The following is a 19,624-nucleotide window of genomic DNA, read 5'->3' on the forward strand; positions in this document are numbered from 1 at the left end:
CTTCAAAAGTAATGAAGGTTAATAAAAACCTGATAAGGTTATTCGTTTATATTTTCATATTCGTAAATATATTTTATTGTTCTTAATATTATAATAATTATACGTATATATGGTTGCTAAACTACTAGATACACACATTTCTGTTATTATCTATTTCAAAAATATTTTAAAAATGCAATGACTATTAAGATTGCAAAGGGTATTTAGAGTGCCCTTTGTATTTCTTATCCACATTTTACTGATAGGTATGGATACTTGTTCAAACATGCAGTCGAGTTGAATATCGTAACTAGATAATGATATCCATTACCAGTCTATATAACCCGATACTTGTAGAAAGATTTAGTATTGTGCTCTAAGTTCGGCAAAAGTGAAGTGGTTGAAAGTTTGAAATAATAAACAACAATGGAGGTAAGTTATTTAAATTTTATAAATTTGGTTTCAGTAAATTCTTTAATAATTCCTATTTATTTTTTGAAACGCATTTTGATTTGTTTATGTTAGTCTTCATACAACCTGAAAGATGTGGATAAATGTTTCAGACCATATAATTATTATAATTTATCTGATGATGAAGAAGAGGTTTTAAACATAACAGAAAATAAAAATAAGAAGACCAATCGTTTAGATGACTTTTTTCTTCAAGAACCTGACCGGAAGAAGAAAAAAACTAAACTTTCTTCAAGTGTTGGCCGTGCAGGGAAGGAGGGAAGCATTTCATATATATCGACTGATAAAGATGATGGAATGGACGCTGACATACTTGTGAAAATGGAATTATATAGTTTAAAAAAGTTGAAAGAAATCCCAGTGGCACAACATTGGAAAAATGCAGATATTCGTGTTAAATATTATATGAAAAACGATTCCAACATTGATGTTCAGATAAAGGATATTGTATACAACATAACAAAGGGGATATCCGAGGAAGATAGTGTAAAACGTTACAGTTTTAAAAATTAGTTTCATTTAGTTTCTTCATGCTTCAGATTTTAATACCATATGTTTATATAATTAAGTAATGTTTCAGTTTTCCACTAGTATAAATACTATGTTGCATTGTACAAAGTCAATCATTGTGCTTTTTGTTGAAGACCTTTGCGCATTAAGGTTAAAAGTGTGAGACAAAAAACAGTTGTGAAACGAATACATATATACAATGTCTCAAGAATGTGTTAGTGTTTTTTTTGATGAAATGGATCATGAATTTGAAAGCTTATCCATTGATACAATTGAACTTTTCAACGTTTGTGAGGAAATAGAAAGAAATGATTTAAATCACCCATTTTATGATCAAAGAATGATGGTGCTATGTGATGAATTCGATGGGAAACTGTGAGTATATTTAATTATCATATTTTCTATATATATTTAATTTTTTTATTTTTATTTCTCTATTCGCATTTCTAACAGTTAAATATAATAAAATTTTATTCGACAGGGTTGATCAAATGGGTCGTGGAACTAAAAGGAAAGCAGCTGTTGATATTAACTCTGCTGACATCAAAAGAATAAAATCTGGATCGAACATGGATCTTTCACGGTCTTCACAAGAGCAATCAACATCGAATGAAGGTAATAATTTTAACATGAAATTTTGCTGTATTTGTAATAGAAATGTTTCCAAAAAATATTTCGCTAATCATCTAAGGAGCAATGCACATAAAAATAATGTAAATAAAAAACAACATTCAATAAAACCCAATGTTAAGATAATTGAGACTGCGTTCGGTAATAGAATAATAACCTATAGAGTAACTTCAGAAAATCAAAATGATTTACAGTTTGAGACACCAGAGTTATTTCTTGCATCTGTCAAAGATACAATATTTACAATAATAAATAAATCTATAGAAGATCATACAATTTTAAAAATAAATTTCATTTTATATGGTGACTTTGTTCAGGAGACAAAAAACATTAACAACACTTTTGATTTCCAATCAATGAATTTTATTGTTTGTATTGGTGATGATTTAAATATATTTTATACAACTCTCACAAAATCTCTAATAAACTATATAAATTCATTCGAGAGAAAGGATAGTGGGTGGAGTCTGAAAAAAATTTTACATTTGGATATGAATTTAAATCAATTTAACCCTTTAAGAGGAAAATCCTTTATTGAGTTACCACATGATATAAAAATAAAAAAAGCTGTGATAAATGTTAAAAACACTGATGACGCCTGTTTTAAGTGGGCACTGTTATCTGCTTTATTTCCAATTCATAAAAATTCGGATAGAGTATCATCATACACCAAATACAGTCATAAATTAAAGTTCGGTAATATTAAATTTCCAGTCAAATTAAAGGATATACACAAAATTGAAAGTCTTAATAATGTAAGCATTAATGTTTTTGGGTTAGAATATAATGAACAAAGAAAAAAGCATTGTATTGTTGGGCCATTGTATTTTACAAAGAATAAAATGCAGACTCATATAAATTTACTATATTTGACACAGGGTAAAATCGGTCATTATTGTTATATAAAAAATATGTCACGATTAATAAGTAGTCAAGTTTCGAAATCCAAGGAAGCTATATATCTATGTGACTTTTGTTTACAATATTTTTCAACATCTGAACGTTTAAATAACCATCAAAAAAATGATTGCAGACATATTTGTACACAAATACCAAGCGTAGATAAAAATAAAAAAAATTGGTGGGGCGATATTGTATCTGAAAATAAATTAAGTTTTGATAAATTTCAACGTAAATTGATGTTACCTTTTGTTATATATGCGGATTTTGAGGCTTTTTTAAGTCCCTTAGCATCATGTTCAAACGATCCTTCAAAATCACATACAATAAATGTACAAAAACATAATGTGTATAGTTTTGGGTACTACATTAAATGCTCATACGATGATAAATTGTCTAAATATGTAACATATACTGGTGAAAACTGTGCTTTAAAATTTATGGAAACCCTGAAAGATAATTTGACAACAATTGTTAAAAAAATTGGTTTCCAAAAAGTTGCTAATAAAATATCACCAATTCAGCAAGATATAGTTAGCAAATCTATTCATTGTTATATTTGTAATAAAATTTTGTGTGGGAATTCAATGATTTACCACGATTGGTTTACTGGGGAATTTGTTGGGGTCATACATAAAGTTTGTTCAGAAAAATTTAGAGTCCCTTACACTATACCAGTCTTCCTGCACAATTTAAGCCATTATGATGCACATTTTATCGTACATGCCTTAAACTTTGATGAAGGTCAGGTAGAAGTTCTCCCACAAAACAAAGAAAAATACATATCATTTTCAAAGGTTCTTAAAATCAATAACAGTAATGTAACTTTACGTTTTGTGGATTCCCTAAAATTTTTACCCAGTAGCTTAGATACTTTAGCAAAAAATTTAACAAAAAATAATTTTAATGAATTATCAAAATGCTTTCCCAATTCAGAAGACTTTAAACGGCTGACTAAAAAAGGTGTATTTCCATATGAATTTATTAAAGATTTTGATACATTAAACTACAATCAACTTCCAGATCTTCCACACTTTTACAGTAGTCTCACAGATTCCATTATTTCTAATGAAGATTACAACCATGCTAAAGATGTTTGGAATCATTTCAATTGTAAAAATATGTTGGATTATTCAAATCTTTATTTAAAAACTGATGTTTTATTGTTAGCAGATATTTTTGAAAATTTTAGGCGTGTTTGCATTAAAACGTACGATTTAGACCCGGCTCATTACTATACAGCACCTGGATTAAGTTGGGATGCTATGTTAAAACATACTAAAACAGAGATTGAATTACTTTCTGATATAGATATGATTGCTTTTATTAAATCAGGAATTCGTGGTGGTGTTTCGCAATGTAGCACTCGCTATGCAAAAGCAAATAATGTTTACATGTCTGACTATAATGCGAAAGATAAAGAGTCATTCTTAATGTATTTCGATGCCAATAATCTATATGGTTGGGCAATGTCACAATATCTACCTACAGGTGGTTTTGAGTGGGTTAGTGCTGATACGGATTTTAATGTTAGTTGTTCATCAGATATAGGTTTTATCTTAGAGGTAGATCTGGAGTATCCGGTGGATTTACATGATAAACATTCAGATTTACCTCTTTGTCCAGAAAATATACCAGTTGGGGACGCTAAGGAAATTAGATTGATTCCAAACTTAAAAAATAAATCCAAATATATTATTCATTATCGAAATTTAATTCAATGTTTGAAAATGGGTTTAAAATTATTAAAAGTTTATAGAATATTAAAATTTAAGCAGAGTCCATGGTTAAAGAACTATATAGACCTTAATACACAATTAAGAACTCGAGCTAATTCTGATTTTGAGAAAGATTTCTATAAACTCATGAACAACGCAGTTTTTGGTAAGACTATGGAAAATATTGAGAAACGAGTTAACGTTAAACTGTTAACCCACTGGGAAAATAGGGGCAAAGTATTGGGGGCTGGGGATCTAATTGCTCAACCACATTTTCACAGTGTTTCAATATTTTCTGATAGTCTTGTTGCAATTCAATTAAACAAAATGAAATTAATTTATAATAAACCTATTTATCTCGGATTTTGTATATTAGATATATCTAAAACGCTGATGTATGATTTCCACTATAATTACATGAAAGAGAAATTTACTTCAAATCTGAAACTACTGTATACAGATACTGACAGTCTCATTTATCAAATATTTACTAGTAACTTTTATAATGATATAAAGCCAGACATTTGTACACATTTCGATACATCAGATTATAATCCAAACAATGTTTTTAATTTTCCTCAAGTAAATAAGAAAAAATTAGGTTATTTCAAAGATGAAAATTGTGGTAAAATCTTTACAGAATTTGTGGGTTTGCGATCAAAAATGTATGCATTACAGGTAGATGATAAAATTATTACTAAGGCGAAGGGTGTTAACAAATGTGTCACTAAAAAATTAACGTTGGATAATTATAAGTCATGTTTGTTTAATAAAAACGTACAGCATTGTAAAATGTATCGGTTTAGATCATTAAAACATACAATTTTTACACAGGAAATAAATAAGGTGTGTTTATCTTTTAATGACACAAAGCGGTACATTTTACCAAACAAAATCGATACGTTACCTATAGGTCATTACCAAATCAATAGTATGTAATTAAGTATTGTAAATATAACAAATTGTAAATTTTTATGTAAAATAAATTTGTTTTGTACATGTATAATGTATAAACGTGTACTGTACATTAATATTGTGATATAACACTTACATTTTTTGTATATTTCATATAAATAAATTGTTTTTAAAATATCAACTTAGTTTTATTCCTTTCCCTGAAGAAGACAGAAGTCAAAAAATAATGATTCATTTTATTCATCCCTTTGCTGCCATCGTAGCAGGACCTAGTGGATGTGGAAAATCTAACTTTGTTGCAAATTTCATTAAGCATAAAAGTAGTATATGTAATGAGATTTTTTTAGAAATAACATGGTGTTATGATGAAATGCAGCCGCTATATAATATACCTGGAGTAAATTACCACCAAGGACTACCGGAATTGCATATGTTTGATGGTAAAAATCCACATTTGATTATAATAGATGACTTAATGAGGGAATCTGATGGTCGAGTTGTTGATATATTTACAAAAGGTAGTCACCATAGAAATTTGAGTGTTTTTTACATAACCCAAAACTTATTTCATCAAGGAAGAGGACAGCGCGACATTTCACTTAATTCAAGTTATATTATTTATTTTAAAAATCCCCGTGACAAAACTCAAATACGATTTCTAGCTAGACAAGTTTCACCGGAAGACACGAAGTTTATTGAAGATTCATATACCGATGCTACTAAAGAAGCTCATGGTTATTTAATGATTGATTTGAAACAAAACACTGATGATGCTCGCCGCATAAAATCTAAAATATTTGAATCTAGTAATTTTTGTACAATATATGTTCCTATGAAAAGGTATAAGTATCTTTGTAATCAGCCACTCTAAGTCAGTAATGAACCATGTATCAACGAATAACAACGCATAAGGAATTGTTATCAGCTTTACATAAATTAAAACCCAAACATCGTAGGATATTACTGAAGTCTTGTAATAATCAAGAAATTAACTGTATATGTGAATGTATTCACAATGTTTTACAAGGAAAAGTACCTTTAAAAGAGAATACAAAAACAAAATTAAAAAAAATTAAAAATCTCTTACGTAATCTGATCAGTAAAGGAAAAAGTTTTGAATACAGGAAAAATATATTAATACAAAAAGGAGGGTCCTTTCTTCCCATAATTTTGGGTACAATTCTAAGTACCCTTGTAAGTTGTTTTAATAAATCACAATGAACACAAAAAAAATGCTTCTTGTTGAGCAAGACTTTATTGATAAACTTAAACATCAGAATGAAAATAAAGCAACACCGCAAAGTAGATTGGATTTAGAAATGGAAAAAATTATATCAAGTAAATTGGATGATCGCGAAAAATGGGCGCTTTATCTACAAATTTTACAAAGATACTTACATTACTCCATGGAAGAACGTCAACCTCAAGAAATAACAATAACTGAAAAGGTAATAAATGATAATACTAATGAAAACCGGAACATCAATAATATAACTACTAGTGAAAATGAAAAAATGCTAAATGTTAAACAACTCCCAACGGGTGAAGACATCGCATATGGGTTACAACCAAAAGAAATATTAAAATTAATTCCTAAAACTTATATGAGGAGGGGTGAATTATTGATGGATACAATAGTAAATAAAACAGATCAATTGCAATGGAATAAAAATGGAACAGTTTTCATTAGTGGACAAGAAATACCAGGGAGTAATATTATAGATTTAGTGAATGACATCTTACGACCCTCGAAGAGATCTGATCCAATCGGTTGGGAAATATTCGCCAAGTTTTTAAATGATATAAATACACCGCTAACATACATTGGTAATCTGAAAAGAATCAAATATATATCTGACCTTAATAGTAAAGATAAAACATTGATTCAAGAATCACAAACTGAGGTTTCCCCAACTCCAACACAATCTAAACACATCAATAAATTGAGAAACAAAAGTGATTGGGAGAAATGGACCCCGTATTAGAGTTACATCGCATCTATTATGATATTTCACATCCAGCTGGTTACAGCAGTGTCAATAAGTTAACAAAGGCAATGAATGGAAAAATCTCAAAAAGTGACGTTTCAAAATGGTTGCAGTCTCAAGAAACATATACATTACATAAACCGGTTATAAAAAAGTTCCCACGTAATAAATATATTTTATCAAATATTAATGAACTGTGGCAAGCTGATTTAAGTGATTTAAGAACTTACATAGAATATAATAATGGATATAAATATATTTTGTGTGTTATTGACGCCTTTAGTAAGTATGCTTATGTTAGAGCAATGAAAAAGAAGGATTCATGCACAATAAAAACGTGTTTTACTAGCATCTTTGATGAAGCTAAAACTGTTCCTAGACATATTCAATCAGATAAGGGTACGGAATTTGTATCTAAGGATGTCCAAACTTATTTAAAACGTAAAAATATAAATTATTACACTACAAATAATCCAGATATAAAGGCAAGTATAGTAGAACGATTTCAGAGAACATTGAAAATGAAAATGTGGCGTTATTTTACACATAAGAATACTTATCGCTATATAGATATTTTACAAGATTTGGTTAGTTCTTATAATCACAGTGTGCACTCTAGTATCAAGATGAGACCATGTGATGTTAAAATGGAAAACATTATGGAAGTTTGGCGGAATTTATATTATGATGAAAAGACTTATATTTCAAGTTTAAACAAAGTACCTAAGTTTAACGTTGGTGACTATGTAAGAATTACAAAATACAAACATGTTTTTCAAAAAGGTTATGAAAGTAATTGGAGTAATGAAATTTTTATCATTACTTCGATTATAGATCGTTCCCCGTGGGTTGTATACACTTTAAACGACTTAGAAAATGAATCAATAACAGGAACTTTTTATGAAAAAGAATTACAAAAAATAACTTTTTCCCCCACTTCCGAATATAAAATTGATAAAATCATCAGATCACGTAAAAGCGGTATTAGAAAGGAAGTATTAGTTAAATGGAAAGGATATCCTAACAAATTTAATTCTTGGGTCTTACTGTCGAATATTAAAAATCTACAATGAAGGAAAGTTTCTATTTAACTTTACTCAGCAATAGTTCCACACAATATTTCCCGGGAAATATGACATCAAATTTTTCTACAAAAGTACCTAAAGCCATTACATTAGAAGGAGAATGGATGGTAGGTATAGTTGAGTTTCAATATCCCTCTACTATGTTCTCCGTGCAAGAACATGAAAATATCATATACATAAGTAAAAAAACTACCATCAATAATGAAGAGACCACACTAATGTATAAGAACCATATACCAGCCACCAACTATGATAATATACAAAATATTCTTATTGCTTTAAATTCGAAAGAGAAAGTTAGTTTTCGTCAGGACACCGTGTCAAAGTTTGTCTCTGTTGCAGTAAAGGATCCATCAATAATTTCACTATCTCTATCACCTAATTTGAGCTTTCAACTTGGATTTGAGCCAGATACCAATTTAGTAAATCATAATATCGGTAAACGCCCTGCTAATCTACATTTGGGGTTACCATCACAATTATTTGTGTATTGCGATATTATAGAACCACAAATTGTTGGTGATGTCATGACACCCCTATTGAGAATTATACCCTTAGATCCTGCTAAATACATATATGGTTCAAATAAAATGCATATATTTTCACCACCACATTATTTACCGGTAATGAGAAGAGAATTTGATGTTATTGAGATAGATATAAGAACAACCACGGGAAATGCGGTACCATTTCAATACGGTACATCGTGTGTGAAACTTCATTTTAAAAAAATATAATCTATATTTCCTTTTTAAAATGTATACACCTCAAGAAACTTTTATATGTCCTTATGAACATTATTATTCGCAACAAGCTGGGTCTGGTATAAATGTAATCTACAAAGGAGCCTTACATCAACGTGGTCATGGTATCGGAAGTTTTCTTGGGGGGTTATTTCGAAGTGTGCTACCTTTACTCACTAGTGGTGCTAAGGTGATTGGAAAAGAAGCACTTAACAGCGGTATTGGGCTTTTGTCAGATGTTGTAGCTAGTCGTCCTATTAAAGAATCCATTAAAAATCGATTGAAAGAGGCTAGTTCTAACCTTAAACGCAAAGTTGATACCAAAATTGATAAACTTATGACTGGATCGGGTGTTAATAAGAGACGAAAATATTGTAATGAGCTCATTCGAGTTTCACCCCTCAAAGTGAAAGGCGCTTCAAAGAAAACAAGGAACAAAAATATTAATATTTCCAAGGATATATTTTCAAACTAATCATAATGTCATTTATTCATAATCATTCATGTGAGTGCGTTAAATCTGAATTGGATCTGTTTGCTCTTCCTTCCACACAAACAAGTATCGAATATGGACACTGGATACATTACAAACCAATTTCTTCATTAAGTGATGATGGACCTATCGAATTCCAAGTACCTGGTACAGGAGATGACTACATAGACCTTTCGCATACACTACTCCATCTCAAGGCTCAAATTAAAAATCAAGACGGTTCTGCAGTTAATGCAGCTAATGTAGTGGCACCAGTCAATAATTGGTTACATTCTTTATTTAACCAATTGGATGTTTACCTAAACCAAAAACTTGTGTCACCCCCAAATAATACTTATGCATATCGCGCTTTCATAGAAACTCTATTAAATTATTCATCATCCGCCAAACAATCACATTTGACATGTGGTTTGTGGTACGAGGATACAGCTGGTAAAATGAATGAAACTAATGAGGCAAACAAGGGCTTTTACAAAAGACAACAACTTTCAAAGGATGGAAAGGATGTTGAAATGATTGGGCATTTACATGGGGATATATTCAATCAAGATAAATTCCTCATGAACGGGGTCGAATTATCTATAAAATTAGTTAGATCGAGAGAAACATTTAACCTCATGTCACAGAATGCAGATAATAAGTACAAAGTCTGTATAACAGATGCAACTTTAATAATACGCAGAGCAAAAATTAATCCATCAATACTAATAGCTCATCAAAAGGTTCTTGCCACTACTACGGCTAAATATCCTATTACAAGAGGTGAAGTGAAAGTCCTGACCATACCAGCTGGTGTGCAGGGTAAAACACTGGACAATATATTTTTAGGACAGGTTCCTAAGAGATGTATTATAGGTTTTGTGAATAATACAGCATTCAACGGTAGTTATGTTAAAAATCCTTTCAACTTTGAAAATTTTGGTATTTGCTCATTTAGCCTATATATAGATGGTCAACAGATACCTTCAAAATCGTTACAACCATCATTTCCAAACGATGTATTTACTAGCGCATACCACACCCTGTACTCAGGCACCGGTATACATTTTCTTAACGAAGGTAATGGAATATCGAGGGAACAATATTCAAATGGATACTGTTTACTAGCTTTTGATTTAACACCTGACTTGTCGGCTAACTCTAATGTGCATTGGAATCTTGTACGCCATGGTAGTGTAAGAATGGAAGTAAGATTCGAGAGCGCATTGACTGAAACAATTAACTGTGTAGTTTACGCAGAGTTTTCAAATATTATAGAAATAGATAAGAACAGAAATGTATGTGTGGATTATAGTAGTTAAGCAATCACTTATGTAATTATTATGATATTAAGAATAATAAAATATAATGTAATCGAATATGACATGGTTTTTATTTACCTTCATTACTTTTTTTACAAAGAGACTCATTACTTATGTTGAGATCATATTATGTGTGTTTAAATACATTGGTATAAATATGAATTGATAGTAATAAATGTAGTCAGTAAAAGAGTGAAAGAGTAGGGGAGTAAACGCGTATTAAAGTATGAACACACTAGAAGTGCAAATGAGTCTTCGTAGAATACATCCCAGCCTCCAGAGCAACGTATATCCTTCAAATCGATTGCCGATGTATGCTCAGGTGCCAGCACTTATCATATGCAATCTTGACCCTGATTCACAGCCGGGGTCTCATTGGGTGGCTATTCATATAAACGTCGAAAGAGTTGGGGAATACTTTGATTCGTTTGGACGTAAACCTATTGAAGCAATAGAAGGATTTTTAAGGAGGAATTGTTGCATGTGGAGATACAATAGCCTTACGGTTCAGGATTACCTATCGGCGGTGTGCGGAGAGTACTGTTTGGTATACATATATTACAAGTTCAGGGGGATGAGATTAGAAGACTTCCTTAGAAATTTTACGTGTGACTCAGAGAACAATGATACGGTGCTAGTAAATTTGTATAGAAATATAATGGACATATAAATAAAAGAATAATACCTGGAATAAAAATGTTTTATTTAAATATGTAACCCTTACATCTAATTTTATTATAGATAATGGTGTTAATGTAGGTATATTTATTGTTGTTTGCTTAGACCCGTAGGTTAGGTTAGGTTAGATATAGTTTATTATATTATATTATTCTATTTTTCTTTTAGAGCCATAGATCGGGTTAGTGAATGTAGGAAAGTAGATAACGATGCATTCGTACTGAGTCATTAAGTAATTAGATAATGAGTGGGGATTTCGTGCAGGAAATAGTAACTGATAAGGTGGTGATTAGTAAGTAATTAGCAAGGTTTTGGGAAAGCTATCTCTGGAACGGTTAGAGCTATCAGTTCAGGAGTGAGTGCATTCGACTCCGCACGTCCTGTTTAGTGGGGTTAGAGTACAAACTTTTTTTTTTTTTTTTTTTTTTTTTTTTTTTTAGGCGGGCGCTGCCTCCGAAACAGCTTTTTTTACCGAAGCAGTGGGTGAGGCAGTGCCCGGGAATCCATACTACTTAAGCCCTGATTTGAGCTTCTTAAAACGTCAAAACAAGAGTTAAAAATAGGAGGTTTTTTATTTAAATAAAACGCAAAATACTATTAACAGTTGATAATGATATTAATACATTCTGTTTTTCTGTGTTCAAGGTAAAATTTATCTGGCAGGACAATCGTAACAGAATCCCGGTATCGGATGCTCCGTTTCGGCTACATCAAGTATTATAGGCGCAAATACCTCACTGGCCCACGTCTGAAGACTTGGAAAGGTACTGTTCCAGTCATACTGCAAAACAATTCAATGTTAATCATAATATTATAAGTATATTGACAAAAACCTAACATGTTCCTTAATCAACTTTAGCTTACATTCTTTAGAGTTTCAATCCTAGTAAACGTTGATTTTTATATTCAAATTTTAGGTTATTCTATCGGTTATTCTACAACACGTAACGTCCAATTACAACACCGATTCCAATATTAAAGTTTCGTGCCAAGACTTTAACAGGGGTTTTTATAAGGAAGTGCTAGTTAATTGCTACGAATTTTAGAGTATTATTGTCATCCCTGTTGATGTAACGTAGAACTTGCTGATCTAAATACAATACACTATGTATAAGTAAGTTTACATTTTACTCTTGTAACGACTCAGCTTACCAAATGGACTAAAACTTGTGAAAATGTATCCGAAGGTATGAATTGCAATTGATTTGTTGTTCTCTGCAAAATAGGCTCAGCTCTTGAAGATAGTTCATCGGTAAATAAGTTTCTTACTAGCTGAAAATAAATACAATCAAAATTAGTTCCTACAATTTCGCTGATTCAATAATATACATAAAATACGAAATGAATAATCCGAATATATATTTGGATATGGTATGACATTCCAACACTCATAATGTTGTTTAAGTAATAACATGTATTTAAAAATATGCCGGGAACTCGGTGCTTAGATGGTCCTAAACGCACGCTGTTAAAATGGAGTTCCGAAGTTGATATTAATTTAGCCTGTCCTTATTAGGACGAAACAAAACTTTTAAGGTTTAAGGATTAAGAATAACTTTATTTCTCATAAGAATTGCATACAAAATTCACTTACTGAGAAACACATATTTAAAACTAAGATTAAAAATTAGAAATTAGAGCGCACAGATGTAGGTACATATATAAAATAACAAAACAGAACAGCACCAAAAATGTGGGTAGACATAATAAACTTGATCAGTCAACCAAGCAAAACACGGATGTACGAATTTGAGTTTTTACTAGATGTGGCATTGATGGCATAGTCTGATATAACAAGTTTACATTGATTATTTTAATTTTTTTCATAACACTACTTTATTTTTAGTTTATTCCTAAATTTATATATTTAGGGCATGTACAAGGTTTATAAAACATTTTTACAGACTAAAATCACTTTTAGGCAGATTTTGGTCAATATCAAATACAATTCTTTAACACCGTGAGGAGTGTTAGTTTAAAGTTCTTTAGACATTAAACATTTCAAGTGTTATCGCATTCCTGTCAATATATATATATACATATTATATTTTAATCACTTATTTGTATTTAATTAATGTGTAAGTTTTTAGAAGCTTTTTAAATCGGGCATAATTTTGTTCTGCTTTTATAACTGATGGTAACTTATTATAAATTGTACCACCCTCATACTCCAAACTTCTTTTGCCATAGTTAGTTCTAGGAGGGCGGGTCACCAAGTAACTAGCACGTCTTAAGTTAATATTTCGTGTTTGTTGTTTGGTTAAAAATTTGATATTAGAATTAATTTCCCTATTTAATATTTTGCGTACTAGAATACAAGTGTAGTATGTGTACGTTTGTTTAATATTCATTAATTTTGTTTCCTCGTGTATCCTTTCAGTAGGCGTCCGAAGTTTATAGTTAAATAAGTTTTTAATCAATCTATTCAGAGTTCTCTGGATAGGATCCAAATTACTCTTTGCTGCAGTACCCCAGACCTCAATGAGGTAGTCGACATGAGGCTTAACCAGAGAATTATAGATCAGATACCGCACTTTTTGTGGGAGACAATTTGTTATGTTTCGCAGTGCCCCTGTGAGTGGAGTTAGTTTAAGTTTAATTTTTTCTAGATGTGGCTTCCAAGTTAGGTTACTATCCAAAATAAGTCCGAGATATTTTTCTTTAGGTTTTCGTTCAAGTATTTTTCCGTCTATTTTAAGTTCGAAATTATTATTTATTTTTTTATTTTTTGCTGCAAAAATAACATAATTTGTTTTTGTAATATTAATAGTTAAAAGATTTGATTGAAACCACTCATTTAACAGATTAAGATCATTTTGAGCGTCGGCTATTAGAGCTTCGATCGAGTTTCCAAAGTAAAAGAGACTTGTGTCGTCTGCATAAAGGGAGATGTCACCTTTGAGACCCAAATCACTGATACTGTTAATATAAATGAGGAACATGAGGGGGCCTAATATTGATCCCTGGGGAACGCCAAAATTCAGGATACAGGAATTGCTTTCATATTCACCTATTTTTACTATTTGTTTTCGGTTCTCCATATATGATTTAAAAATTTCAAGTGCTTTGCCTGTAACACCGGTAAGTTTTAGTTTTTGTAATAATTTTTCATGACTAATGGTGTCAAAGGCTTTTTTTAGATCGATAAATATACCTAAGGCAACTTGTTTTTGATCAATTTTATTTTTAATTTTGGTTACGAGGTCAATTGTGGCAGCGAGAGTATTTGATTGAGCTCTAAAGCCATATTGTTTTCGGTAAAAGAAACCTTTTGAATTAAGGAATGACTCTAATTGGTTATAAAGAATCTTCTCAAAGACCTTAGAAAGCACTGGGAGAACTGATATAGGGCGATAATTGCACGGGTCAAGCTTACTTCCGGCTTTATGAATTGGTACAACTTTTGCAACCTTTAACTCGTTGGGAAAAATACCTCGTGCCAAATGATAGTTAATGCAGACTGTTAGTTCCGTGGCAATAATGTCTTTTACGCATTTAATTGATTTTGTACTAATACCATCAATGCCAGATGCAGTGTTACAGTCCAAATTTTTAATTATGGTAATAACTTCTTTCGTGGTTACTGGTTTCAGAAATAGCAATTCTGTTCTATCAGTTAGACTACACTGTTCTAAAATTTGAGGTACTTTTGATTTTTTAGAAATCATATTTGCTAGGGTTGAGCCAATGGTCGAAAAATATGAGTTAAAACTTTCACATATTTCTTTTTTGTCCGTAATAGTACCAGCTGCCGTTTCAAGTTTGTCTGGTCCAGGTCTGTCATGCACTTTGTTTTTAGCTAAGTCATTTATAAGTCTCCACATTTTTCGTGGTTTACTAGAATTTTCTTCAAACCTCTTCAGATAATATTCACTTTTCGCTTTTCTTATATTGTGTGATACTCTTGCTTTAATATGTTCGTACTCTGCTTTTAATTTCGTGTCCATCGCATTTGTTTTATATTTTTGCCATAATATGTTCTTGCTATTTATCTCTTCTAATAGTTCTTTTTTAATCCAGTCTTGCCGCGGAGGATTCAATGTTTTAAATTTTGTGATTCTGCACTTATTTAAACAGGATTTCAGTTTCCCTGCCAATTCATCATACTCTACGTCTTCATGATTTTTAGGATATTCATCCAGGCATCGATAAAGTTTGCTGAAGTCAACTGCGTTGTATTGCTGTTTTATGATAGTTGGTGGTTGGTATTGCTTTATCTCTAAAAGTATTTGTTTGTGGTCAGACAATGAAGATTCCGTAGTGATAAAATGAAAATTATTTTCACTTAAATTACAAGATACATGGTCTAACATTGTCCTGGTTGAGGTTGTTTCGCGGGTACAGTGTTTTGGGCTTATTTTGTTCAGGATTTTGTAGTTGTTCTCTTTTAAGGTGTTCTTATATTTGCGTGTCGCTGAGTCCGGGTTGAGTAAGTCCAGGTTGTAATCGCCAAAGACTATTGTTCGTTTCAATTTGTGTAATTGTTGTGAATATATCTCGAGAAAGTTATCCATTTTTATTTTATTAGGCTTATAAATGGCACCGATATTTAGAGAGAATTTTTTCACGTATACCCAGAGATAATGAGTATCATCGACGCATTTTTCTTCAACAAGGTGATGTTTGAGATTGTTGTACACAAATATTGACACTCCACCGCCCCTTTTATTTTCTCTATAATTAAAGTAATGGGTATAGGAGGGTATCTGGAGCATTTTTGCCTCATCTTCACTCTTAATCCAAGTTTCCGTTAGTATAATGATATGTATGGTTACTTGTAAAGAAGCGATAATACATCTAAGCTCATCGAATTTTCCAGGTTTGACAATACTGCGAGAGTTGGCATAGAAAAATTTCAGAGATTTTTTTGTAAAAATAATATCTGTGTAATTGTTGGTTATTTGGTAAGTTATTTTCTCTTTGGACGTCATCAGTTTTTTGGAGTTTCCTTTATTGTTGTTTCTTGCGTTTATAAGTTCGGTTATATGAGGTAAAGCTAGTTTTTTGTACTTGTTGTAATTTTTGGTATGTTGCTTACATATTTTATAGTGAGATCTTTTTCACCCTTTTCGATCCTTAGGGCAAGTTCGTCTCGCAGACCTTTTAGCTGATCTCTTTGGTACGGGGTCATATCTGAATAAACTCTAACGGGTTTACCAATTTTACTCTTGTTTTTTAAAATATCGGTAGCGGCGCGTTTATTCTCGAAGACGACTTTTATCGGACGTGGCTTTGAGGGGTTAACGACTGCCGGTTTACCTAAGCGAAACACATGCACTATCTTGGGGTCAGGGATTGGTATTGGATTGAAGGCGTCAGCTATCTTAGCTTTGTCGTAATCCTTTCTTTCCTCTGAAGAAGATGATTTTAATTCCGGTATACCAAACACAATAACATTGCAACTGCGCTTCTTTCTCTCCTCTATTTCATTTATAACAGTATCCAAGTTGACAATGGACGGTTGAGTGGTCTTCAGAACCTCGACCTCTTGTTGGAGCTCAGTAACCAATCTACGCAACTCTGGAACTTGTCTTAAACCGGTCTCACAGTCATTACAAAGATACGATAGTTTGTGCGTCTGAAGTCCAAAGACACGCAGTTCGGTCGCAGAAAGACCGTTGCATTTGTTACAAATGAGTCGGCAACACCCTTTGCAAGTTACTTTGACATTTTTCTCGTCCATTTTAGCAAGACACTTAAAACATTGAGACATGATGGGACTCTTTAATGTCAATATATTTATTTTATTTTTTTCTTTGGTTTTTGAGGGTAGGTCTTTTATAGCACTTTTAAATTACTAATTTTTAGAGTGTTACACAACAATAGCTATGTTTCCAATAGTTCTAGCACAAGTTAAAAGTTTTCTCCAAATCACATACACTTTTCACTACAATCGCGCGTATACAACCATATAATTAAAATAAAAAACACAGGAGCTGCGTAATACGATGTTGACAGGTTGACGACGCGCGCGGAACTTTTGATTTATATAACCGTAATTTATGAGACAGGTTACATAAGAAGTATGTATAGCAAATGGCGATAAAATCTTTTAGATTAGGGTCTTAAATAAATAATTAGAATATAGCTACAACTGATTAATTTCTGAAAACTTTTTTTATATATTTATACTAGCGGACCCCACAGACGTTGTTGCATGATATTTCAAGAGATTAGTATATTAAACAAAGCATGAAAGTACTGACTGCAACGCCATCTTCCGGGCTGATGTGTGAATCTAAACCATCCAGGACGTGGAGCTGGAATGTAATACTATTTGATGTGCAAATTTGATTGAAATCGGTTAAGTAGTTTAGGAGTCCATAGCGGATAAACAACGTGACGCGTAATTTATATATATTGAGATGGGCGCATGACTCGTTCTTTATTATTGTTGGTTTAAGTCAAGTTTTTAAATTAATATTTTTTAGAGTTACCACTAATCTAAATTGCATTGATGGGTATAATATTGTGGCTGTGTTATGGTATTTTACGCCGTCTATCGTTCCATCTACGTCAAAGCCAATGGCGACGTTCGTCATTTGCATAGTACTTCGTAGTTCCAGACTCGTGGTATTTGTAGCTCTCGTATACAACCAGACTTGTTGGATCGTTGACGAAACAAGGGTTAAATGCTGCATCGATACTATAAACCCATTACTCAGAAAGACTGTACCCTGGATGGTTTTATTTAGGACTTCTTCGCTGAAAATGGACGAATACTAATTAGAGATGTGAAAATACCCTTCTATATTGATGCTAAGTTATCCAAAAGAAACAAACGAAAAATTGTAACAATACATATTTATAAACGTTGAAATATAATATTTATTTATTTCTCACAAAAACTTAGGACTATGCAAGTGACAGTTATATACTATTATAAATAAATAATTGTCTTACTTCTGTTTAGGGAAAAAGCTAGTTTGTGTGAGACTGATGCCTGCTAAAGGTAAGAGTACCTGTGTTACAGGTCATCAGGCCTCCACCACTTCGGATCGACAGAAGGTCTTATACAATACAATATATAGTAGAGAAAAGTCTAGTGAGAATAAACAATCATTATTGCATATATAAGTGGACTTACTCAATCTCAATGCTAACATCATGAACTTTGAGGCCGTTCCAATTATTTTTCTGAACCCGATCGACAGTTTTCTGTACAAGTTCTACAATATAGCTTGTATGATCGACGAGCCGGACATTTGAAACTTTAAGGAGTACATGAAAAAGATTATGAATACCAATATTGTTTGTATTTCATTTCATAGAAACGTATAATAAAGCTTAATTGTTACTTACCTGTTTGACTAAACACAAAAGCTAATAAGCTAAACAACAAACACAAAAGAAAACGCATTTCTGTGTTTGAATCCACTTTATTTACTAATCGAAGTGGCAACGAATCACATTTATCACAAAATATATTTTAGACGTAAGAATAAATTTTCATTTAATCAGTAAAATGTAATCATTCAAATCAAAATCATTGTGATCGATAATGACCAATTTTGATAAGAGTTATTAATTGAATATAAAATTTCGAAGTTGATAAAAGATTAAATAATAATTAACAATGATAGGTATCTTTTTAACTAATTAAAAAGGAGTATATCTAAGTCAAGCTTTTCTTGCAATTCTAACAAAATGTATCAAACAAACATATTATGTATATTAACATTTACCAATATTATTACTGGCAAATAAATTGATAAAACTTTTTTAATTAGTTAAAAAGATAGCTTTCGTTATTAATCGTTCTTAATTATTTAAGTAGTTTTTTAATTGAACAGGGGGAAAATGGGCAGGAGGCTCACTTGATGTTAAGTAATATGGACACTCTCAATGCCAGAGGGCTTGCGAGTGCGTTGCAGGCCTTTTAAAAATAGGTACGCTCTTTTCTTGAATGAATCTAAGTCGAATTGGTTCGGAAATACTTTAGTGGGCAGCTGGTTCCAAATAGTTGGTGCGCCGAAAAAACTGCATTGAAAAATGCTCAGTTGTGGAACGGCGGACCTCGAGCTGATACGGGTGGAATTTCGTATTCTGCCTCGACGTTGAAACTCAGCTGCAGGTATTAATCCGAACAACTCCTCTGAACACTCTCCAAAAAAATGCGGTACAAGATGCAGAGTGACCCAAGTAGTAAGTAATCTTAAAAAAATACCTTAATTTATACATTAAATAATAATAACGTTTTCTATACGTTGCTG

At 31.7% G+C, this 19,624-nt stretch overlaps 2 protein-coding genes across 3 annotated transcripts; one reads left to right on the top strand and one right to left on the bottom strand.

Annotated features, from left to right (window-relative positions):
- Positions 1-110: 110 nt before the first annotated feature.
- On the top strand, positions 111-5,300 carry LOC125052539. 2 transcript variants are annotated; one of them, XM_047653446.1, is made up of 3 exons: positions 111-411; positions 505-1,335; positions 1,442-5,300. In XM_047653446.1, exons 2-3 carry the CDS (start codon positions 1,160-1,162, stop codon positions 5,145-5,147), a joined length of 3,882 nt encoding a protein of 1,293 aa, XP_047509402.1. In that variant the 5' UTR covers positions 111-411; positions 505-1,159; the 3' UTR covers positions 5,148-5,300. The 2 variants fall into 2 exon arrangements, with proteins under 2 accessions (XP_047509402.1, XP_047509403.1); XM_047653447.1 differs by having other exon boundaries at positions 111-1,335.
- A 6,703-nt stretch (positions 5,301-12,003) lies between these two features.
- On the bottom strand, positions 12,004-19,499 carry LOC125052519. The gene is made up of 5 exons (XM_047653410.1): positions 18,714-19,499; positions 18,499-18,622; positions 17,849-18,116; positions 12,564-12,683; positions 12,004-12,192 (listed from the first exon to the last, which is right to left on the bottom strand). Exons 1-5 carry the CDS (start codon positions 18,769-18,771, stop codon positions 12,064-12,066), a joined length of 699 nt encoding a protein of 232 aa, XP_047509366.1. The 5' UTR covers positions 18,772-19,499; the 3' UTR covers positions 12,004-12,063.
- Positions 19,500-19,624: the final 125 nt, after the last annotated feature.

Source organism: Pieris napi, chromosome 9 (genome assembly GCF_905475465.1).
Source record: "Pieris napi chromosome 9, ilPieNapi1.2, whole genome shotgun sequence".
NCBI classification, from domain to species: domain Eukaryota; kingdom Metazoa; phylum Arthropoda; class Insecta; order Lepidoptera; family Pieridae; genus Pieris; species Pieris napi.

Excerpts from the sequence above, each read along its gene's own strand:
- LOC125052539 (XM_047653447.1), top strand. The coding sequence starts at position 1,160 with ATGTCTCAAGAATGTGTTAGTGTTTTTTTTGATGAAATGGATCATGAA. Across the intron at positions 1,336-1,441 it reads GATGAATTCGATGGGAAACT|GGTTGATCAAATGGGTCGTG; the intron begins GTGAGTATATTT and ends TTTATTCGACAG.
- LOC125052519 (XM_047653410.1), bottom strand. The coding sequence starts at position 18,771 with ATGCGTTTTCTTTTGTGTTTGTTGTTTAGCTTATTAGCTTTTGTGTTT. Across the intron at positions 18,623-18,713 it reads TTTTGTGTTTAGTCAAACAG|TTTCAAATGTCCGGCTCGTC; the intron begins GTAAGTAACAAT and ends TACTCCTTAAAG. Across the intron at positions 12,193-12,563 it reads CACAAGTTTTAGTCCATTTG|TATGACTGGAACAGTACCTT; the intron begins GTAAGCTGAGTC and ends ATTGTTTTGCAG.